The sequence below is a fragment of the Strongylocentrotus purpuratus genome, unplaced genomic scaffold (genome assembly GCF_000002235.5).
Source record: "Strongylocentrotus purpuratus isolate Spur 01 unplaced genomic scaffold, Spur_5.0 spur5_scaffold_16, whole genome shotgun sequence".
NCBI classification, from domain to species: Eukaryota; Metazoa; Echinodermata; class Echinoidea; order Camarodonta; family Strongylocentrotidae; genus Strongylocentrotus; species Strongylocentrotus purpuratus.
The window spans coordinates 7,972,066-7,997,379 of NW_022145601.1; the positions used below are offsets into that span (position 1 = coordinate 7,972,066).

The 25,314-nt window shown below is 38.9% G+C and overlaps 1 protein-coding gene across 1 annotated transcript in view; it reads right to left on the reverse strand.

Moving 5' to 3' along the window:
- Positions 1-25,314, reverse strand: part of LOC591090 — a 38,717-nt gene continuing 13,403 nt past the window's right edge. The window contains exons 10-32 of the mRNA XM_030986688.1: positions 24,712-24,942; positions 23,994-24,226; positions 22,941-23,127; positions 21,785-21,889; positions 21,191-21,416; positions 19,688-19,863; positions 17,411-18,800; positions 16,077-16,283; positions 15,580-15,723; positions 14,568-14,770; positions 12,701-12,791; positions 11,601-11,863; positions 10,518-10,779; positions 9,887-10,125; positions 8,807-8,897; positions 7,810-7,992; positions 6,617-6,734; positions 5,510-5,654; positions 4,187-4,369; positions 3,443-3,625; positions 2,697-2,829; positions 1,733-1,843; positions 1-340 (exon numbers count right to left, since the gene is read on the reverse strand). Of these exons, the coding sequence (XP_030842548.1) occupies positions 278-340; positions 1,733-1,843; positions 2,697-2,829; positions 3,443-3,625; positions 4,187-4,369; positions 5,510-5,654; positions 6,617-6,734; positions 7,810-7,992; positions 8,807-8,897; positions 9,887-10,125; positions 10,518-10,779; positions 11,601-11,863; positions 12,701-12,791; positions 14,568-14,770; positions 15,580-15,723; positions 16,077-16,283; positions 17,411-18,800; positions 19,688-19,863; positions 21,191-21,416; positions 21,785-21,889; positions 22,941-23,127; positions 23,994-24,226; positions 24,712-24,942 (5,167 nt within the window). The 3' untranslated portion in view covers positions 1-277. The remainder of the gene's footprint in view (positions 341-1,732; positions 1,844-2,696; positions 2,830-3,442; positions 3,626-4,186; positions 4,370-5,509; positions 5,655-6,616; positions 6,735-7,809; positions 7,993-8,806; positions 8,898-9,886; positions 10,126-10,517; positions 10,780-11,600; positions 11,864-12,700; positions 12,792-14,567; positions 14,771-15,579; positions 15,724-16,076; positions 16,284-17,410; positions 18,801-19,687; positions 19,864-21,190; positions 21,417-21,784; positions 21,890-22,940; positions 23,128-23,993; positions 24,227-24,711; positions 24,943-25,314) is intronic.

The window sequence follows — 25,314 nt, forward strand, 5'->3', positions numbered from 1 at the left end:
CCCTTTTCCATGACCAGATAAGAACCATTTTTGGTATGGGTGCGGGATCCATGCAGCGTACGAATTGTCAGTTCAAATTGGAAGGCTGCCATAGCCACGAACAGCTCACACCCACGATCAATTTCAGTGATTTTCCATGACTTTTCAAAACATCATTTTTCCTTACATAACATCATTTTTAGATTACGACCCCAGAGTGTTTCATAACAATTTTCCACTGCACGAAACTCAATCAACATATCGAGATGTCCATTATGAGTTCGAGGACCATGAGCAGTCATTCTTTAGAGCCTAGTTCCGTTCTCTGTAGAGTAGCAAGTTGGCGCCATCGGTGGAAAACCTGCAAGGGTTAAAAAACAGAGGGATAAAAGGGACGAAGGACCTACTCACCGTTAACCTAGACTTGAGTACTGACAATGAAATTAGCTTTAAGCAAATTTTGTTTCGTCTAATTTTGGCTTTCTGTTCATTCTTGCGAGATAATCTGATTAGTGCAAGACAAAAAAGCTTTAGTATGTCAGTATTCGTTGCTATTATTCAATCCTGAATGAATTATCGTGCAGTAAATAATGGGTGTTTGGACCAGCAAAATCATAGTGAAGAAAATAAAGAAAAACAATTCCTGGAAATTTAAATCACTGAAAAGCCCAATTATACAACAGCACAAACATGTATGAGATCATTTGTAATTCACAGAGTCAAAACTACTTGCTTGATTTTCTTTTGATATCTTACTTTAGTCAATGCTCATCTATGTTACTATTTTCTAGCAAAATAATAAGGCATATAGTCTTTAACATTAGTATAAGTTTTGCTTCATTTTGTTTTGTGCTATCTTCAGTACAAAAGCGACTTGTATTCAACCAGCATCTACACATACCAGTATTTACATGAAATATAAGTTTAAGTAACAGAATCGGATTTATGACTCACTAATACCAATAGTAATCTTAACCTGTTTTTTATTTTATCCCAAATAAATATGATTAGTATCTTAGTATAAAAGTAACATTTGAGTAAGGTTATGTGACTGCATTTTAAAAGAAACAGTTTAATAGTTTTTTGAAATGGTGGATAAAGTAGTACACAACTGAAGCCAAATCTAGAATTACTAGGTTTTGTAATCATTACAAATATAAATTGGCTGAATCTTGCTAAAAAATCACAAAGAACAGCATGGCACACAGACTTGGGTACTTGAGATCACAGACACACGTGCATCTAAATTTGGTGCTCAAAGTTTCAAAATATTTCTAACATGGGGACATTTCCACTATGATAATCTTTCAAAGTTAATATCAAGAGAGAGAGAGAGAGAGCTCACAAATTGGTTTTCTTTTTTTACTAGAACTCGACCTAATTATATAAAAATCTTGTCTGAAGGCTCGTTAGCATACGTCGGGGTAAACTGCCACGCCTTCCCACAGCATTTTTCTGTGTGCTAAATGAATGGCAATTGGGGATGAAAATAGTAGCTACGCACAAGAAGGTACACAAAATGAAGCGCAGTAAACTGAACAAACCTTCCTGGGTAAACTCAGGGATGCCAGTTAGAATTGATCAGAGGGCCTGAAATCACAGAGAATGGGCTATTTTGTACACAAAAAAGCCTAAAATATGGTCTGAAAATAACTTGCCAGGGCCTGAAAACTGGCATCCCTGTAAACTGCAGTGATATACTGAGACATATGTGAGCAGGCCTTCATAGGTGACTACACGATTTCATACCAACCTTGGTGAGAAGCATACGTTGATCCTGTTCCAACATCTCCCTTGAGACACGATCCATTATGAAGTGTTTCCTCCAAGTTTTCCAACATCTCTCAAGCCTCAAGTACCTTGCCTGTAACGAAAAAGAAAAGAAAGAAGAAAGAAAGAACAGAATGATAAGAAATGTAGCATTCCACAATGATTGCAGTTTGCTTGCCACGCCATCGACATGAGGTGTTGAAGAGAAGGTTGAGTTCTGGGAAGTGGTGAAAAATAATTTGTGAGCGTTATCATTGTATTATGCAAGTGTGGAAGAACATCAGATAAAAAATGTTCCCTGAAAAGCATAGCTCTTCAAATGCCTTAATATTCTAAACATGGCATGTTATATCATAAAAGTCGGGACGAATTGTTTCGCCACGTGTTCGTGTAGTCCCATATACATCTTTCTGTATACAGTGCTTGTAACTATACCAAGACTGGGACAAATTTCTTATAATTTTGATGATTTCAGAACCTTGCAATACACATAAATACTTATATGCTAGATGATCAATCTTTTCTGATCGATTCCACAACGTTTCTTTCACAATGCAATCGCTTGACCAGAACTCAACCTTCTCTTTAAGTCGAGTGGTCTAAACCGTCTGCTGCATGCATGGAAGCGTAAGAGATACGTCACTGGCAGTTACAGACTTCTTGCAGAAATCCAAAAAAATACTTGACTGGCGATGCAAAGGTCATGGGTTCACACACTGGCATGGCGCTAGAGTCCTCTGGCAAGTGCACTTCTTGCTTGTTTATTTTTTAACATGTACAATGTACGCGAAGTGCAAGTGGGGATGGAAAAATGTAAAAGCTACATGCAATGAGCGTGCTACACATAATAAGATTGAGAAATGTGAACACATTATGCTTATATTGCCTCAGCGGTTTATCAAAGCGGTTTCCCTAGGCAAATGTGAATGGGGCTGCAGAGGGCTCACCATGGCTCGGGCCATCAGCATCTGAGTGACATGCTGCTTCCACAGGAGGCCATATTTCTGTTCCAGAAAGCACTGTCTTCTTTGATGTCTGACTGCTTGAAGAGTTGACCTCCATTTGTTGAAATATCCTCGTCTGTAGGTATCACAATGGGAACAAAGGTAAAAGTATTTGTGAAGAAAATGTCTTTGTGCTTTCATTTGACTTCACAGTATTTTCATCACCACATCTAATTTCATTCAGGTTTATCATCCTTACTGCTACCACCACCACACCGATTGCCATCAGCACCATCTCCACCATCATCACCACCATCCTCATCATCATCATTACCATTATCATCATCATTATCCTCCTCCTCCTCCTCTTACTTTACATCATCATCAACATCACCATAACCATTCATATCAGTATCACTATCACCATCATCCTCACCATCACCACCACCACCATCCCCACCATCACCACCACCACCGCCACCCTCATCGCCATCATCCTCACCATCACTACCACTACCATCATCATCATCATCACCACCACCACCACCACCACCATCATCTTCGTCACCATCACCATCACCACCACTACCATCATCATCATCACCATGCCACCATCCTCACCACCACCACTACCACTACCACTACCATCATCATCATCACCACCACCACCACCACCATCTTCATCACCATCACCATCACTACCACTACCATCATCAACAACCCATCTCCAATGACTTAAACCTGCTTACCTCACACCATGGTCCCAGTGAAGCACTGCTAGCTCCTCTAGATCGCTCTCATACTGTCTTATCAATTTCTTTCTTTCCATGCTCTTCCTCCATCTTGCCACCGCCCATCTCATCCTCCTCCTCCTCTCCCTCAGTCGCTGGGCCTGGACCTCGTGTACCTCATTACGCCAGTCACTAAAGCACCTGCAAGAACATCAAATCAAACATTATTTTGGAGCTGGAGAGAGATGGAGAGATGGAGAGAGAGAGAGATGGACAGAGAGAACTTTTGTTTAAGTGTCCAGACACCCCCCCCCCCCCATCTACTAGAAAAAGCCAGAAAATGATCTTTATGATAGATGTACAATATTTTGTGCATGACCAAGAACTTTGAATATGAATGTGAATTTGAATGCGAATGTGTATATGAATTATAAATATGAATTTAAATATAAATTATCAATATACATATGAATATAAATTATGAATATGAATATGAATTAAGATGTGAATAAGACTATGATTATGACAATGAATATGAACATGAACACAAAAACACACACACACACACACCCACCAACACAAACACACGCGCATATGAACACAAACACACATATGAACACAAAAACACATATGAACACAAACAGACATACATGTATGAACGCAAAAAAAAAAAGGACACAAACACGCATATGAACACAAACACAAAAGCAAACATGAGTTTGAATATGAAAAGGACGATATGAAGTAATAATCCACACATACCTAGTAAGAAGTGCTGCTTCCTCTTTCCTCTTAGCTTCTGCTTCTTGAGTTGCAAGGTAGGCGCCTCTCCACACTCTGAAAGCTTCATGTTGCCTTCTCTCACTCACTCGACATGCGACCTTCTGGCGGAGAGCATTTAAGACCTTCTGTTTCTGACTGAAACTCCTCCAAGCGATTAGAATCCTGCATAAAGCACATAGAAGAAGCAACAAAAAAAAAAATGAGGTTTCAAATAAACATTTTTTTTAAACCGGATGTTTCTGCATTTATTGATAAAATCAAATATAAAACATTCATATAACAATAATAGTATATAATATAATTGATTTACATAAAGAGAGACAACTTAACTACACACACATAAAAATGCATAATGAATAAATAATTGAAAGCTTGAAAGTAAGTAAAAATAATCAAGATAAATGCAGAGGCCAACTATCATAAGCAAGAATGCTTTGAGTCGATAGCAGCCAATGAATATGTGCAGGGCTCCACACTGACTTTTTCCATTTTGATCTTTTGATCTAGAATGCTCTGAATTACAAATTTTACATGAGCAGAAAGAGAGAGAGAGCAAAAAAAAATTGCTGGAAAATTGGAGTGACCTTTCTGTTTCAATACATAGGGCCATCTCTAAATTGGCAACGCAAAGTTAAAGCTTATCTGCCATACTTTACAGGAGGGATTAGACCGCTCTGCAAGGTCACTGGACAGGTGGTTATCTCATCAACTCAGCTCTCAGTTAACATAAGAAAAAGAGGATCATGGGGGACCAATGGTCACCGATTATGCATTGTTTATTATATAGAGGGCGCAAGTAGCTACCAGTAGTGCAGTGGGCCTTTAAATCACTACTATTTGTACAATCTGCACTTCTTCGGTGATTTTCTATGAAATTTTAATTCAAACTGTTCAAACCTACGTGGGGAAAATACCAATAACTAATGTGAAGCCAATGAGAGGAAAAGCTGATTCATATAGGGGGTGTTTCACAAAGATCCTAAGTTGAACTTATCTCTAAGTTGGACTTAAACAATTATGGAAAGTCATTAGCATCCTTGAAAATATTTTGTAAAAGTTATTTTGGAAGGCATTAATTGTTTATTCAAATCATTCATATTTTCTATCATCAAGGAGATTTCATGTTCTGGGTGTGGAATTTATAAAAAGTCTAAAATACTTGAATTTCTGCTTTTGAATATATTTCATTTTAAGGCTCCAATGGCTGTCCCTAATTTTTGAGTCCAACTTAGAGTTAAGTTTGACTTCGAATCTTTGTGAATCACCCCCCCCCCCCCTAGACTTTTAGAAAATGTGCCAAACCTCCTTTGGATGCACATGTTATGATGATCTTTGGCCAGCTGTCTCAATCGGCTCTCGTCTTGCCATACTGCAAATGTCATCTTGAGGGTGAAATGGTTCTTCCTGGTCTGTACACAATGCAGAACGATTCTCCTTCCCGAGTGATCTAACAACGTAAAAATGGGGACAGATGCAGGGGGGTGGTTAACAAAGACTAAGATCGACTTTAAGTTAGATTTAATTATGGCAGGCCGCTCATGCCACTGGTTACTCTCACCATTGGTCTCTCAATTATTATCTTTAGATAATATTTTTTCCTTCAATAATGAACTATCAAAAAAGGTAAATTCTGTAGGTTGGTGACCACGTTTTGTACGTCTCCTGAGAGACAAATGCCAGTAAATGGTGAAAGCAAACAGTGGCATGAACAGCCTGCCATCGTTAAGTCCAACTTAAAATCAATCTTAGTCTTTGTGAAACACTCTCCTGGACTTTTACATGCCAGTCACACTGATGAGACCAACATGAAACCTAGACTACAGACCAAACAAAAAGACTGGGCATTGTGGCATGCGCCTGTAATCCAGCTAACAATGGAAGTTACAAACTGATTCAGTCGAGGACGCAGGTTCGGAACCAAGTCACGTCTTTCGGATGGTGACGTTAAAGGTCAGTCCGCAGACGTAAATAATCATATCTGATTGATACACGTCTGTAAAAACCGAATTACACACACACACACAGATTAAATTACACCGAATGGCCACGTCTAGAGTCCGTCTGGATTTAGTTCAGATGTATGATCTATGAATCAGGCCTCAATTTACTCAGAGGCTGCTTGGAGTTTAGATGGGTGAACCAAGATTTGTTCCTGTGACATTTACCTCAAGTTTGATTTCATCTAAGATATAGGTTTAGGGCTAAGATAATTTAAAGAGGAAAGAAATACTGTAGATACGTACACGTACAGATACATTAAAAAACAACAGCAACAATGGGTATATATATAGGCCGAGTCAGACATGGAAAGACATAGAGACAAAGTAAGACAGAGAGATAGAGAGAGAGAGAGAGAGATATACAAACAAGCAAAGAAAGAGAAGACAAGGACAAAGCCGATATGCCAACCTCTTGCCCAGTTCCGTAGGGCATTGAAAGACTGCCTCAGTAGGGACTTCTCTCTTTCTCCTCTCATGCTTTCAGCTTTCTGATAATTGGCTTGTGATCCTCTCCATGTTTGCCAGGTCTGTGATAGAAAAGAGAGAGAGAGAGAGAGAGAGAACATGAAATCTCATTGATAATAGAAAAATATGAATGATTTGAATCAACATTTTATGCCTTTTATTAAAATAACTTTTACCAAATATTTTAAAATATGCTAACGGCTTTCCATAATTGTTAAGTCCAACTTAGAGATAAGTTCAACTCAGGATCTTTGTGAAACACCCCTGGGGTAATAACAATGACAAGTCCTGCAACTGCTTTATTTTAGTATCTTTAAATGAATTAGTTTCAATTGTTCCACTGTTATATATTTTACACCTTCTCAGCTATGAGTTTTTCTCATTGAAAATTGAAGATTTTGTTATTGATTTTAAAAGTCTTTCCAACTAAAGCTTGGTGCATGATACATGTACAGCTTCACCTGGTACATTGCATTTGCAAGAAAATGGCTGTGCCCATGTCATGCTAAAAGGCATCACAGTCATGCCAAGAATATCTTAATTTATAAATCTCTTGTACATTTTTTTAAGGAATACATCTTTTTTTCCAGAATGTCTACACCTATACTTTGGGGTAGGGTTCCCTTTAAAGGACAAGTCCACTCCAAAAATAACTTACTTTCAATATAAGCAGAAAAATTGGACAAACCAATCAAAAAAAGTTTTAACAAAAATCGGATAACTAATAAGAGAGTTATGAATTTTTGAAAAAGTATGTAAAACTATGGAACAATGAAAATCACAAGACAAATTGGGAACTCACTCATCAGTCTATGATGTCATGTCGTCACTATCCACTAATTATTTTCTATATATTCATAATATAAATTTCCTTTTTCCCCCCTAAGAATCTTATTTTTTCACACCAGCATACAAGTTAGATTGATAGTAACATGTATTTTTTTCTTTTTTTTTTTTTAAATTCATAACTTTCTTATTAGTTATCTGATTTTGCTCAAACTTTTTTTTAATAGTTTGTCTGCTTTTCTGCTTCTATTGAAAGTAAGTTTTTTTTTTTAATGGACTTGCCCTTTAAGCTTCAACGGTACCTCCTACATGTACTTCCACACAACTTTGATGTTCACACATTGTCCATACCTTCAACATGAGCTTATGCTTGAAGCTATGCTCAGTCTGTCTCTCTCGATAGCGTAGACGCCACATGAGAAATGCGACACCGACTGACTTGTCTGCCAATTCACCTTTGACCTTTGCGGCTGTGACATGAAGGTCTGTCATGTGACTTTGCCTATCCTTCCACTTCCTGAAGTACACTTCCAACTGAATTGAGGAAAGAATATTATCAGTACAATTATTGCAATTAAGTTGGAGCTAGGTGCATATATGGCTTGATACTAAAACCAATTCTAAATAAACATTAGGGTGGTATTCTCGAAAGCGGACTAACTTTAGTCCATGGTTTAATCCACCGACTATGTATGGAATGCCAAGCGTCCATATGAATATATTTTTGAATAATTTGATATCCCTAAATTACACTAATAAAACAATTATATCATAGTTATATTGTTGTTTATTAATTATGTTATTACATTTTATTTTAATTTAGTGACAGAATAAATTATTCAAAAACATATTCATATGCACACTTGGCATTCCATACATAGTCGGTGGATTAAACAATGGACTAAAGTTAGTCCGCTTTTGAGAATACCACCCTACATGTACATTTTCAACAGTACTGTCTCCTCAACATAGACATGCCCTCAAAGGTTTCCTCCATCACATTATTGCACATCCACCGTCTGTTTACAGCCAGAAGAGCGCTAATTCTGAAGATATAAGTTATGCCCTTATGGATCTCAGCAGACAACACACACTTCAATCTCTCTATAAAATATGTAACATTTTACAAGGAGGGGTGAATCAATAGGAAGAGCGATTTGCATTATCCCCAGTAAATATTGTCCATTTGGAGTCTGAATGGCGTTAGATCATAATAATTTACACAGAGTGAATGCCTTTCTCCCTCCATTCTGTGGAAAATAAGAATAAAAATTGGTGCCAAGTTGAGGATAAAAAGGTGATTTATTTAATAGATCTTAAGAAAATTGTGAACTGGAATAGTTATTACCAAAGCTTTCCTCCTCTGAGATACAAAATGCTGTTCCAAGACACTGTGTCTTCTAGACCTCTGGAGCAGCTCTTTCAATCCCTGCATGGATCTATAAAAAAAAAAAAGAGGAAAGGTAGTAAAAAAAAAAAATTGTTAGCACTTTCATGACCCTGTGACCTTTGACCTTCTCCACAGAAAATCTAATCAATTCATCCTTGCATGTTCATACATACTTTATCAAAGTTTGATTGCCTTATTATTTTTCAAGTTATTGTGATAACGATCTATTTTCTATTTTTAACAGTTGTATGACCCAATGACCTTTGACCTTTAACTTTAAAGGGTAAGACCACTCCAAAAATTGAAAATTCAGACAAACGAATCAAAAAAAGTTATTGCAAAATTGGATGACTAATAGGAAAGTTATGAATTTTTGATGGCATGAAATACTTTGAAAATCACAAGACAAATTGGCAACTCACTCATGAGTCTGTGACGTCATTGCCTAACTATCCAGCAATTGTTTTCTTTACATTGATAATATAAATTTTGAATTTTCCCCCTAAAAATCTTATTTCCTCACACCAGCATCCAAGTTATGTTGATAGTACCGGTAATATGTTTTTGTGTGGGTGCACTACTATAAAGCAATTTTTTTAGTTAAATCATGAAAAATGTGATCAATGATTATGAATAGACAATAGGTATTCAAAAAATAGATACCTGGGCCCCGTCTTACAAAGAGTTGATATCAATCGTAACTATGTACATAAGAGATAGGAGACTGCAAACTTGCGATTGATTGGAAGACTTAGGATTGATTTGGATCGATCGTAACTCTTTGTAAGACGAGGCCCTGGTGTTTAATTTTTTTCTTCAAAGTTAGTAAACAGATATTTCCTGTTATAACAAATCAACAGTACAACAAGTCATTGACGAGTGACATCTGACATCTACCGGTATGCAAGCACCAACAAGAAGTATTTTTTAGCACAAGCTTAATTTGTTATGACAATCAACATCTTTATCCATAACATAAAAGATAACATAGTTTTCATAATTGGCCCCTGCACACATAACTACATAATTCATACTAGCCTGTTGAGGAGCGTGTTGCCATAGAAACGATGAGAAAGCTGATGGCCTATCCATGACCTCTGCCACCAGATGAATGTTTGTTTTAGCTTTCTTTCCTCCAATGAGCTCCGGAACAAACTCATGGTCTCCGTCAGCTCCCTTGATCTCCTAACTAAATGTCGCCAGTGGGTGGCAGCAGACAGGGTCACTTGCTTTCTACGTTTCGTTTCAAGGTACTGATTTCGCCAAATCGAAAAAGCCTGTGGGCAAAATGGTGTTGGTTATTTGAAATGGATTGTACACCTTTAGCATGCAGCATGAAAACTCATGAAAACTTGATTATTTATGAAAATAGCAACTTCTTAAAAACACAGAAATGAAAATAACAATCAAGTTAAAGTTGTACATTCAAGGTGGACAAGAAAATGGTCTTTACATACAGGTGGGGGGCGTTTCACACAGCCTTTTTTCAATGACAAATGACAAAAATCAGTGTCAAATCTGCTGATAACCAATCAGAAGCAAGGATTTCAGTAGCTTACAACAAAAACTGTCATTTGTCACTGATGACAAGTTTTGTGAACCCCCCCCCCCCCTCCCCTCGGGTCCTTATGCATTATTTCCTTTACGACAAGTTTCAATAGGAAAATACCTCTTGTAGGACTTCATTCTGTTCTTGTCTCTCACGACGCCTTTCTGCAACAAACATCTTCCACGCAGTAAGGACCTTGGTCAGTGTACTCCTAGCCTGTCTGTGCTCCTGCATTACAGCAAACCTCCTGGCCTTGTATTCCATCTGCCAGAGTCTGAAGCAAGCAGAGAGTGTAGCATGTTTCTTCCTTGACTGGATGGAATCCATGCCCAGTCTATGCCGCTTCACACCATGGATTACTGATTTCCATCCACTGAAAGTCCTGAAAAAGTGAAGTACAGGTATAGCAATATTTAAGCCACAATCTACACATGAGCACATAAAGATCGTTTGCACCAAATTGTACGACCCATCCAGATGAAATGCTGTGTGTGCTGATAACGGACGCCGGAGCTAAAGCTAGGGTAATGATTTCAAAACTCTTTGGAAACGCATAGGGACGTTATAATGTGATATGGGCTATGGATGAATTGAATATTGTTATGTGATGTAGAACCAAATGTACTTGCTATGTCAGCCATGACAATTTACATATTCATGTTTTTGGCATTTTTGATTATTGAAAGAAAAATTCCTTGTAAAAACATTCCAATTACTGATATATACGAAGATAACATAGTTGCAATGTTTAACATCATATAAAAGAATCCAATATAATTACAAAATTAACAGGAAATTTATAATAATAAATGTAAACAAATTGCCAGTTATAAAGTAGAGAGAGAGAAGGAGAAATGAAAAGGGACAAGATGGGGAAGACGACAGAGAGATGAGAAAGAAAGAGAAGGAATTGTTGGGAAAGGGAAAAATATAAGAGTACCATTTCATTTGCTCATAGTTTACATGTGCATTTGAATTCTATTACAGGCATGTTTATCAGCATTGAATTATTGTGTACTTTAAGAATAACAAATAGATTTAACTTTAGATTTTTTGTTTGGGAACAAAGAGAGTCAAGCACGTCAATATTTTTTGTGGGATAGAATTGGCAAAAAAATTGGTCAAAGAATTAGCAAGAGCTAGAACTTTGGTTACATTGGCTTCATTCTCAAAAAGATTGGACTGCACAGTTTGTGCACGAACCTATGAAGAATCTTCCCGTCCTGGAATGCCTTAGCTCGCCTGGTTTTCTCTGCCTCCTGTTTCCATGACAACCAGGCCCCGTTCAGGAGGCCAGCACGGCATCGTTGCTTCACGACCTGATGAGTGAGGCGGAGTCTCTTGGTTGTCTCTGCCCACCCCTGCCATACCTGGATGATGAGGCTGAGATGATTGTTAGCTGCTCCGTGGTAGTGGGTATGGACCAGGTCCTGCTTAGCAAGCTGCATCCTCCAGCGTCTGAAAGCCTGCAATTAAATGATCCTCAAAGATAAAAGTGGGTTCCAGACATGCGATTACATCATAGAAGAATTTATACAACTCACTTCCATACCCTAATCAAATGATTGGTCAGATTATTGCATGTTTTTTCATGAAAAAGCGTGCAATAGTGTCCAGTACTACTGCGCGTAGAGGTTAGAGTGCTTAATACTGTGTGTGCATGGGCATATTCTTGCGTAGCACTATGCGTAAATGGGTATAGAGGTAAGTGTGCTTGCTATATCTATGTTTGCGCACTAAATTAATCCTTATCAAACTTATATATTTATTTGTCAGCCGAATCAATCTTTTTACATTAAATAACAAGGATCTAGGAGTTTCGTTGTATAAAACAAATGATGCATGTTTTCATTCGTTCATTATATGATCTATTCGTCCTCGTTGATGCTGTGTGTATCTATCGCATGAAGCCGTTAGGCTGAGTGCGATAGATACACACTGCCACAACTCAAGTGCGGATAGATCGTATAATGAAAAGCTCATATGGGACTACACAATGGGACTACACAAACATGTAGCAAGAAAGTTTGGTCTAAACATTTCAGGTATTTCTAGTCGTATTTTAAATATCAGGACATATGAAGTACCATCCTTTTCAGGAAACCTTTTTTCTGTAATATTATTCTGGGCCCCATGCTACAACATACAAAAGTGAAAAACCTTACAAATTATTTTTCAACCTTCTCAGAACTCGAGCTTCTCTTCAGATAATTATTTTCTCCATAAAAGCATGTGGAGCGGAATAATTGCATAATGCTTATAATAGAATCTACATATAACAAAACAAATCATACAACTCTCACCATTTTCTTCCGTTTTGCTTCTAAAATGGTCCTAGCAGCATTCTCCCTCCATCTTTTCTCTCTACTCCAGCTCTGCCAGGCTCTCAAGCATCTTCATATATCAAAAAACACAGAAAGCAATACATATAAACTCTAGTATTTCTTTGACAATACAAAAATAATTGAAAAGATGGGAAATGATTATGTCAATGCATGCTTTCAACTCAGCAAACTGTATTGATTATTCCAAATCACCACATTTGATGCTGCGAGACCATATTTCACTCATTTTGGACAAATCATCCTTTATCAAAGTCAGCATTTTCCCTCTTAAGAGGGATTGATGAATTTTAATGTTGACACTCCCTCCCTCCATTTCTTCTTGTCTTAAGCAGCCTCCTCATAAGCTTTATACTGCTTTCTTTTTTCACCATATCTTTTCATCACGAAAAGCTCTGGTTAAAACTATACCCCACGACTATAACACAGGAAACAATGTAAATCAGGTGGGGTATCACGACCCTACTTTCGTTTCTCTCGTTAAAACTTGGACAGAGCCTTGCAGCTCTGCGTGAGAGACTACAATATTGGATTGCAGGTGTACTCTTCATCATCTTATGTAATAGTGTAAACAAGCTCATACTGGGGCTCTGCCTGAAAGGAAATGAGAAGTAGGAAATAAGTATTTTACTTGTTAAAAATATTTTCATGTCCAAAAGTCACTTATAATTTAGATGAATACCATAATGAAAGTTCGAACAAAGCAAAATGACCCAGAATTGGCAATACAACAATTTTAACTGTGAAAATTAGCACTCGTTCTCCCTTCCTCTCTCCCTCTATCATGCCTATCTCTCTCTCCCTCTCTATCACCCGTCAAGTTCTCTGCGGGGGGATTACATTGTGTAGCGCAAGTGTTTACTAGGAGTAGTGAAAGTCAAAAGCGGGTTTCAATTTTAAACGACGAGTTTCGTCATGCCATAGAATTTTCAGTCTTTCTTTCCCTATTATGCAATCCACTACCAGATTCCACGCTTTTCTTTCACGTTCATCATCTTCCCATCCATCCAAATCCAGATCTCTTTACGACTCCCACCAGTTTCTTCCAGACCTAGCCTAATTCCCATGAGCTCACTTGTTTACACCACACATCTTCCGTATCATGGCCCTTAATTCTGTTCTCCTCAAGATACCTTCTTCTGCAGTCTCCACATTTCAAGTTTCTGAACCATCCACCGCAGTCAAGTTTATTGTCAAAGGGTAAACAGTTTCTTGTTGAGAATGTTGTCTGCAACTATAGACTATTAACAGGTTGGGTTTATTTTTTCCACTTCAATAGAAATAACATCTAAAATTGTACACAGAGTGTACAAATTATTAATCAAACTGGAAGTATATTCAGCTATATTCTTTCCATTTTTGGACAGTTTTTAAAAAGAATATTAAAGAGAAATCTGAGTTCTGGTCAAGCGATTACATTGTGAAAGAGACTGTGTGGCAGCAATTGGAAAAGACTGATTATGTAGTTTATAAGAATTGGTGTATGCTGTGTGTGAGGTTTCGCAATCATTGCAACAAGAAATTGACTCAAAATTGCTGAAAGTTACATGCACTGCATGTGCACAAAAATGTGGGACTACACAGACATGTGGCATGAAAAAAGCTTAGTCTAAACTCGGTTGTTTCTGGTCATATTTCGCATATGAGGGCATTTGAAGAGAAATCTTTTTCAAAAAGGCATTACTTCTATAAAGTTTTTCCACACTTGACATACATTGAGCGATAAATATCAGGATCACAAATTATTTTTCATCAACCAGCTAGAACTCAAACTTCTCTGTGAATTTTATACAAACATAATAACACAGTACAAATAAGGAGTGTTTACCTCTTGAGTATGACCTTTGACCTGTAGCCATCGGCCTCTTCCAGCTGTCTCCATCTTAATCTCCAGAACATCAGACACTCTTTCACATTCCTGCCCTGGGTCTGCGCTTGAAAGGAGGCACACCTATGAGACATGAGTTCTGACTGGCTGAAATGGGCACTCCAGGAGGGCCGAGGACCAATGGGATACAAGCTCTGTAGGAACTGTGAATTGAAATGAAGATGCAACACAGAGGGTAAATATGTCTGAAGGAATGGATCTTGGCTTAAAAGGAGTCACATCTTTGAGAGACGAGTTCTGATTGGTTAAAGTGGTTACTCCAGGAGGGCTGAGGACCAATCGGATACAGTCTGTTGGAGCTATAAATCGAGATAAAACATAAAACACAGATATGAAAAGACAACAAGTCAGGGCTCAACACTAAATAGAGTACCAAAGTGTGACTTCATACTCGCAAAGTTATCAAGGTTGCGGGTTCCAATCAATTTAGCGCGAAGCTATGTTGTGGAATCACACCAACCCCAAAAACTGCTCCAGGCTGTTGTTTGAATGATTTCACAGTGAACCTCATATTCAGGCGTCGTTGTTTGGAACGACAATCGGATGTGACGTTAGCACTTGGGTAATCTATAGGCACCTGGGGCCCGTCTTCCAATCCAATCCAACCAGTCCTCCAATCAATCGCAAGTTTGCAGTCTCCTATCTCTTATGTACATACATGTAGAGTTGCGATTGATATCAATTGCAAATGAGTTGCGATTGATATTGACTTTTTGTAAGACAGGGGACCTGGGATACATGGTCCCTCAAATTCTCTATCAGGACTCCCATAATTGTCACAGTTTCAACAGGGGGGGGGGGGGGGGGGGGGTCAGCACAATAATTCATCAATCTACAAGTAAATCTCCAAGTCAAGGAGGACTCCCCCCCTCCCCCCTCCCCCCTCCCCCCTCCCCCCTCCCCCTCCCTCCGATTTTTTTTTGTATGGAGCCCCTGAGAGATGTGAACTTACATGTTCTTTCCACCTGTTCCATGCTGATTTGAGTAATGTGCTTGATGCAAACTGCATTGCTATTGCTGCCTGTATCTCCCCTTTCGATTCTCTCTCCTTGATGCAGGCCCAAGTGCGGAAATATCTCTCCATCAACCTCTTATCCTAAACCAAAATAAGAGACATAGGATGATTAATTTCATGGCAAAGAGGACCGCTATCGGTGAAATTTTGTACTGACATTTCCTACAGGATTAATTGCAATTGAGTTTGTTTTTACAGCATTCAACTAGAATTGGGTACACATATACATGGTTTACGTACACAAATAGGGAAAATAAGGGGGAAATCTGGAAAAAGAACCCCAAAATCAGGAAACCGATTTAAATCCGGTGATTATCAGGCCTGCAATTTTTCGAAAATGCAAACAGTGGCACCTCTCCATGTTTAAAAGATCTGTGAATATTTGGGGTCTTCTTTTGAACCATGCGATACCCAAGACATGGTCTATTAATTACCAGATAGCTGGCAGCAAGCTGACTATCACTGCTGTGCTGCCTCCAATGTTGAAATGCATCTCGCAGCTCAGCATCATTCATCCTGCCTTCGACCAGAGCTCTGGTCTCTCTGTGCATCTTCTTCAATCGGGTGTATTCCAACCACTGGTAGAAAGCAGCGCTGGCGGGCCAGAGCCGAAGGCGAAGGATGACCGATGTCATATAGGCCTACAGAAAAAATAGGATATGCAATATTCATTCAAAATGTGGTCATCGTATACAGTCAAACCAAGTCAATACATTAGTGCACTTTATAAAAGAATCATCATCAAAACAAACCAAATAAAATAAATAAATCAAAGCTTAAGGGACAGGGAAAGCAATCTGTATTTAGCAGGTTACTTTCATAGGAAGAGTTGCTTATGCTGCAGTTACGGGTCTGTTGTGAGACATTGGTCCAAAAGAAAGAAAACATGTTGTCTATAGTAACAGGGGGTCTTTTTTATGCAGGTCATCTTCATATACAGGGGGGTGTTTCACAAAGACTAAGATTGACTTTAAGTTGGACTTAACTATGGCAGGCTGTTCAGCCACTGCTTGCTCTCACCATTTACTGACAATGGTCTCTCAAGGGATGTACAAATCATGGTCACACATCTACAGAATTGAGCTTTTTCCTTGATAGTTCATTATTGAAGGAAAAAATATTATCTAAAGATCATAATTGAGAGACCCATGGTGAGAGCAACCAGTGGCACGAATGGCCTACTTTAGTTAAGTCCAACTTAAAGTCGATCTTAGTCTTTTTGAAACACTCCCCAGGTTGTCATGAAAAGAGGTTGAACTGTACTTGCTTTATTGGATCATGTCCTGACTTCACAGATATTAACTTCAAAATAGTGTGGAAGGTGTTATTTTTGTGAGGGGTTAATTATCATGAACTTCCTGTGATGTTATAGGGATTCGAAATTACTTGTAACAACGCAGGAAAATGAGATGGAATTGCGTGTAAGCACATTTATTGTTTGTACCGGTAGTCCGTGCTAATTATCACAAAAACAACATCTTGTAAAGTTTCTGTGTCCCTGTATCAATGAAAATACATGTATTAAAATCAAAAGTTGATATAATGTAAACTTCATCATATAAATCATTATAAATTGAACATTGGGCTGAGTCTTATGCTTTTAAAATGAAATGATTTACAATTTTACTTCAAAGTACTTTTTAAAATCAGGCATAAACCAAACGACATTACTGTTTTCACACCCCCCGGAGAGACATCTTAATATGTATTCACTCCAGAGTTGCCAAATTTAGGAGCTCTTTGATTTTTAACTATCTCACGGACTCACCTTTTTATTGTTAATGGCTGTCAATCTTTGCAGATTTATGAACTGAGCAGTAGACTTCTCAGGGGTTCGCAATGAGTTCCTAGATCCAAGCGATCCATTACTGATGTTATCATCATATCCACGAACATCATTCCCATCCTCCCCATCATCATCATCGTCTTCACCATCATCGTCATCATCCTCCATCTCAACATATGCTTCAGCTGGAAAGTTCATCGTTTCTCCGTCGATACCGATCATATCCATGTCTCTGGTGTTCCTGATGGCATTTGTACATCTATGCAATGCATCACCATGTTGTACTGGAAAGCATCCGACTCTGGATGACACAGAACCACTGTGACAACCGAGTGGACTTGTGCCATTCTCCATGATTAGCATGTCATTTACATTTTGCCCAGCACTTCCAGGAGATGCTATTTCCTTGAAGAAGGGGTAGTCATCCTCTGTTTTTCCTGGAGAGTCTTCAGTTGAACACCAGAGTTTGGTAAGCCCCACCCACTCCTCTCTGTGCTGGGATAGCTCCAGGAGCTGAGATGCACTGTTGTTGTTGTTGTTCTTGTGTGGAGACATCCGTAAGACATTGGTGGAGCTGACGGTGTCCTTCACGCTTTGCACGGAGGAGGTGCTGTCACTGCTGCCGTCCAGCTGCGACTCCCCGTTCGAGAAGACCATGAATCCATTGGCATGGTAACCGCTGTCGGCGATGGAGGAGACACCAATGTGGCTGGGATGGGAGTCTATGCTCCGACCAGACGATTCAACACCTTGATCTAGACTTATGACTGACCCTTCACCTGACTCTAACTGATCTTTGACCTCAAAGGCTATTGGATGTACAAAGTCTGCATCTTCCTGATCACTGGTGGAGTTGCCAGGGTGTAGATTCCGGAGTGGGGATGGAGTTCTACTGATGCAATCCAGCGATGTATACACCGAGGGATCTGGTCCATGTGGAGTCGCATCTCTTGCTGCGATGTCTTCAGCAGATCCAGGCCATGCAGATGGCTCAACAGCTCTTCCGTTCATCACAGAATGGGAGAACTCTGTATACAACTCCTCTTGAAGGTGGACAGACGCCTCCCTCAGGGGTGATGGAGATGATGCACATGGAGATAGCATCCCATGAGCCTGAAGCTTCGATAATAACAATGCAGGGGGTGGCGATGATGATGAACAAGAAGAGAAGGAGGAGGAGGAGGAGGAGGAGGGTGATTGTGAAGATGGAAAGCTTGCAGGCTGGAGTTCTGGACTCTGAAGAGAACTACAGGATTCATTCAACCTGGCATGGAATCTTCCTACGGCTGCACTCATGCTTTGCTGGGTGTGTCGGTGCCATGAATGAAAGCTTTCCTCCAGCATTCGATGCTGATTATTCTCAGCAAGTGATCTACAAGGATGAGACAGAAAAAATAAGTTGCAAGAACTCCTTTAGTACACTTGAGTAAAATAACTTTTTATAATGAAGTGTTGACTCTCAGAACAAATGTGCAAATAGAAGATCCTTATTTTCACTATAATATCGCATTTTAGCATTTGATCACTTTCATGTAATTCTAACAGGGCAGTCATATTGAAGAAAAAAAGCGATTGCAAATTCCAATTCACCCTTATAAATTGGCATTTCCATTGTGAAACCTAAATTAGCTTTTACTATTTATTGGTTCTTGATGTTATGCAATAACTGTATATAATTTTTAACACTGTGGTAATCAATAAATATAATAACTAGATGGATCTTCAACTGCGCGCAGTCGAAAATGATGCCTCCATCATAGAGCGATTTTACAAAGCAAAAAAAAGCCTTTTAAACAATACAACTTTGATTGTAATCCATTAACAGGTTCTCAGAATATTGTGATTACAAGCTATTTTTCATATACATGTACATGTATGACCCTTTGATCTTTGACCTCATGACCCTAAAATCTAATCATATCATTGGCTCTGCAAGATACATACATGTCCTGAGTTTGATAGTAGTCAATCCATCAATCGGTTCTTGAGATAACGCGATCAGAGCTATTTTGCACACATAATGAGCCCTGTGACCTTTGACCTTGTGACCCCAAATCTAATCAGTTCCTGAGATAACGCGATCACGAGAACGTGACGTACAGACAGACGTACAACTCCAGCTACTTTGTAGCGGAGGCATGAAAAATACAATACAATACATTCAAAAAATTTAATTCCTGATACATGTTGAATCGAAGGATAAATGGAACATTTACAGTAAAATACTGTGTTGCCGATTTGAGCTAGCTTTTTCCTCACCTTGCTTTCAGCTCAACCTCCAACGATCTCCTCCATCTCTTCCACGTCTCTAGGAGAGTAGATGCAGCATGCCCGTCTTGGATCACGGAGCATCTCTCGTTCCCCCGCTCTGCCTCTTCACCGCTCGCTCTCCTCCAAGCCTTGAAAAACAACTTCTGAAGGAGAAATCTTCTCTGCTGTGTTTTGGCAATCAAATGAAGAAAAACAGAAAGTAAAACCATTGCAGTTACTTGAATCTGAATCAGAAAGAACAGTATGAATACTGATGAGGCTACTCTGGGTAAACAAGACATATTATTATTATTATTATTATTACTAAAGAACCAATAGATGCAATGTACAATACCCCAGGGGGGTGTTTCACAAAGACTAAGATCAGCTTTAAGTTGGACTTAACTATGGCAGGCCGTTCATGCCACTGTTTGCTCTCAACATTTACTGGCATTGGTCTCTTAAGGGATGTAAAAATCATGGTCACAAATCTACAGAGTTTATATTTTTTGATAATTCATTATTGAAGTGAAATTTTTTCTAAAGATCATAATGGTGAGAGCAAACAGTGACATGAACGGCCTGCCACAGATAAGTCCAACTTAAAGTCATTCTTAGTCTTTGTGAAATACCCCCAGTGCTATCTCATATTTAAAGGGGCAACGCATGATCATTATGCAAGTCGAAAATGACAAGTACACACTCTTACTTAAGAAAGTATCTTATTTTCCCTAAAACAGGTGGATGTACATGTACACATACATTCATGTGTTTTTCATGAAATTTCTTGCCCTTTTAAAATACCACACCCTTTTTCTTTCACATTGATTGGTTCTTGAAAGCGTCCCTGAAAATAACCCTTTTTCGCTAAAGTAGCATGCATACACAATGTCAATATGAAGAAAATACACCATTGTAATTCCCATATAAGCTCATGCCACCTTTATATCAGTGTATTAGCCTAACAAATAATGACATTAACATTGCAAATTTCCTACAAACTATATTTAATTGTGAAATGACCTGAATTACCAAAATCCATGACACAAAATAGTTTCTTCTTTTAATTTCCTGTAAAGTGAAATCATAATGATCATAACCTTGCATAGAATCTATGAACTGGACAATTCATCCCATCATTAAAAGCATGTGCAGGAACTTTTCCCATTGAGAAGAAGTAAATACACTCAAACCTGCTTTAGTGACCACCTGTCTACAAAGACCCCTGTATACAACAAGCACATTTTTTGTTTCCCTAGAAAATGGTTTCTCATTGAAACATGTACTAAAGGAACCTGTCTACAAAGACCACTTTTTGTGTTTCCCTTGGGCGGTCGCTGCAGACAGGTTTGACTGTACATAGTATAGTCCCCCCCCCCCCCCTCCGAGAACGGAGGGATACCATGCGTGTTACCAAAATGTCCCGTAAAGGGGTACTTTTCGTGCGACAAAGTCAACTTTGCCATATCTCAAATATGCAAATGACCCTAAAAGGAATTCAAAGATTCATACCTCCTTTCCCATCTGGATCTCTTTCTCCAGCTCCGCCTCTGCCGCCTGTGCTTTCCACGATGTGAACGCCTCCCTCAGGCATCCCGTCTCCCGTTGCTTGGCGAACGTTCTCCTGGTTGTCTCTCTCTGGTGGAGCTTCTGCCAGGCCTGGAAGCATCCCAAGATGAGGCTGGCCTCCTGGGAGTCCTGCTCCTGCTTGGCGTGGAGACGACACTCGGTCTGGTTTCTAACAGGAGAGGGAGATCATAATGAGAATAAGCATCACAGGGAGGGAGGCATAGATGCCAACCTTCATCAACAACAAAAAGTAATCTTAACCCTAATGAGGCCGGGGTAGTTGGGATCTTTCTAGTACCAGGGGGGGGGGGGGCAATATGTAATATTTCCATATGTTTTGTGCACAAATCACAAAAATGAGCGATTTTCGGGCTGACATGCAAAGACGAAAGGTCATAAAAATTGTTTTAAAAGATGCGCAAGACTCGAATGGCTACAAAGAATGCATAATTAAAATACAAAATACAAATTAATATACTATTACATTGGGCACATCAATAGAGAACCATACATCGTAGGCCATAATTTATACAGTACCTCCAATATCTAAAGGTTATTGCAGTGATACTGTTCTTGCACCTTTCAGCAAAGTTCTGTCCCATTTTCTTCCTTGTGATAATATCTCTCCAGCTGTCAAATGCTCTGAAATACAAAAACCAGGCAAAACCGCTGCATTTTAAAAAGAAGATGATGTTAATTGTAATACCCTCCACATTCCTCTATCTTATAAAACAGAGATCAGTGAATACGCACAAGTCCTTTGTTGCATGCAGTTGCCATTCATTTACATGTAAAAAACTTCTTCTTTTTTTTGTGGAAGTTTACCACGCCATATCTGGGCAACCCTTAAGAAAACAAATCTTAACGTGCATGTTTCATGAACTGCACATGTAATATGTGAATCATGAGTGATATTTACATTAAAAGTAGATTACTTGAACGATTTACCAGGACACATCTTCCCCCCTCAATTTTGTTACGCTCCCTCAAATAATATTCTCCAAAATGTACAAGTAAATATTGTAGAAAATTTCACATTTTGCCCCCCCCTGTCATGAAAAGAAATCACCGCCCCTGCATGGATTTTGAAAACTAGGGCAGAAGGCGAATGAGAATTGGGAATAATTTTATGATTTTATGCATTTATATCCCATTTAAACAAACAAAATACTTATTTTTTCATTAACAGATTAAAAAACAAAATTATTCAAAATCCGACCGTAGATTTTAAGACTTTTGGGTCGCAAAGGGCAATACAACATCTTCTGTTTTTTACGCCTAATAGTTGCTAGAGATAAAGTGGAGAATGTTTTTTAATAACTTTTTGTTATAACTACAAGTGTTATATCATACTGTGGTATAAAATTATTATTTATGAACCAGGGGGGTGTTTCACAAAGATCCTAATTCGAACTTAACTCTAAGTTGGACTTAAAAATTATGGAGAGCCATTTGTAATGTTAAAAAAAATATATTCAAAAGCTTTTTATTAATTTCACATCAGGAACATGAAAGCTCCATGATAAAAAGTAGTATGAATGATTTGAATCAACATTTTATGTCTCTTAAATAACTTGTACAAAATATTTTCATAGATGTTAACGACTTTCCATAATTGTTTAAGTCCAACTTAGACAGAAGTTCAACTCAGGATCTTTGTGAAACACCCCCTAGCCCGAATGTAAGGACTTACTTGGCCAGACACCGTTTCTCTCTCCTTTCAGTCAACGGTCCGACGGCTCTCGTCATCATCATCTCCAGCCTCCAAGCAAGGAAAGTTCGGTGTAGCTGACTGTGGAGTAAGAGAGAGTGCATGTCTGCTGCCCTCTGTCTCTCATGGTCAGATTGAGCTTTGGCTTTGACCCACTTTGAGAATGACCCTAAAAGGAATAATTGTAATAAATCCTTTGATTGATGTCAGATTTTTGCTTGAGATTTGACTTGATTTATTTATTTCTGTTTGATTTTCTTTTTCTTTTGTACTTTTACAAATATATAACAAACAAAACATTGCAAATTTACATATGACAAAAGAATATATGTAGAATAAATTAAGGCTAGCTGTAACTAATCAAAAACATCAAACAGAAGGGTTGACAAAGTAAGCAAAGCTTGATAGCATGACTACCCTCAATGGATACATAATACAAATATGGTGCTATGACAGTTTAAAGTACATGTAAGCAGCCAGGGGGCCAAACCTCACCAATAACTATACGACTGAAGCATATGAATATAAAATGTACTGATAATGATAACAATAAAAGTGGTCACACTGCACCACTTTCGCTATAATGAAATTGTTAGTTCTGTCAATCAAACAATATGGAATCTGCTCCCATTCCCTCTTTTGCCAGCATAATAATAATAATAATAATAATATTCTGCCTTTATATAGCGCTTAATACATTTATGATGTCTCTAAGCACTTTACAGATATACTATTACCCCGGTCATTGGATTCAATGCTTGCCCGCACACATTGTGTGCTCAAGCTCGACTCCCTGGGGAGTATTCCAGACAGGTGTTACTTGACGCTCAAAAATGTTTGACCAACAATGACGGTCGCATCTGGTACCCATTTAACACCTGGGTGGAGAGTAGCAAGTGCAGGTTAATATCTTGCCAAAGGATATTAGTGCCGTGTCAGGATTTGAACCCTCGACCTTCGCATCTCAAGTCAAGCGCCTTAAACCACTCAGCCACGACACTCCCACATATATCCTCTTCAAAGATCAAGACTTACTTCTCAGACAAGCATTCTCCGACTGTTTAACTAGCTCCTCAGCCTGGTCCCATTGCCTGCGTTTGACGACGTGGTGTTTCCATCGCTGTGCTGCCCTCTTCAGGCATCGCTCCGACCATCTCTCCAGACCTTGATGTAGCGCCCTCTCCCTCAGCCAACAGAGTTTCCACCCACGGAAGGCACTGACCACTGTCCTGGCATCGCGGACGGCCAGGTGTCTTTGCACAGTTTGCCTGTTGTAACAATCAAAGTGGTTTAACATTAGGCCTAAAAAAAAAGAAGATGTTGTATTGCACTTTTTTTAAAAGCCGACCGTAGACTTCCAAAATTTTGGGTCAGTCGCAAAGGGCAATTAATTTTTTTTTTTTTTTGGGGGGGGGGGGGGGCTTACTTTAAGCAACAGTCAAATTCATCGAACAGAACTATTTGGAGCTCCATGATTTAACCTATGACCCATCTCACATACACGCACATGTACATGTAGATGCGTGTGCCGCAACTACCTCTCTCATTACGCTATGGAAGCAGCTGTGCACAACAGGACCCCCTGAGTGTTCATACTTTTCTCTGCGTTGTGAGATACAGAAATGCAGAGCACACTATGCTTAATATGCCATTTTTGTTTAAAGGGCAGATGAGAAGCGTGCTGCGTTATTAGTGCATAAGGCTAAAGATTCTCTGTTTCATGCTAGGAATAAAACATATCATGTGAACATACCTATGACATATTCGAATGCTTGTCCAAGACTGCCACGCGGACATCACGACCCCCATGTGCACCCTTTCAATCAACCTAACCCCTTTCCGTCGCGCCTCTGCGCACCGCTGCGTGTGCTCCCTCCATGCTAAGAATGCCCTCTTCCTCCGAGTCTTGCGAGCCTTGGAGTCCAGGATCATATAGAGCACCTGCCTCCTGTGATGCTTCAGTTTCCAAAGTTCAAAGGCTTGACTAGGGAGAAAGTAAACACAAAATCCAGGTTTTTTTTAATGACTTTAGGACTTCTTTGGACTTATTTTAGCTTACAAAGTCAATCATTACTACTATTTTTCCTAAAGTAAAATTGCATCACTATTTGCTGAACAATGATCAGGATGGTCTCAGTTAGTAAACATATTAAACTTCTATGACACACACAAAAATATTGACTGTTCATTTTTTGGGTCACGGTTAAAACTGTAGTTTCTCTGTGATCATTGAGACTGCATTTCGAGATCAACTTGGGCAATAGAGTTTTAACAGTGCCCCTCAAAGCAGTTAATATCTTTGCATTATTTTGCTCGTTAAAATCGACAATTGTCTTTATAGGGATATTGTAACTTT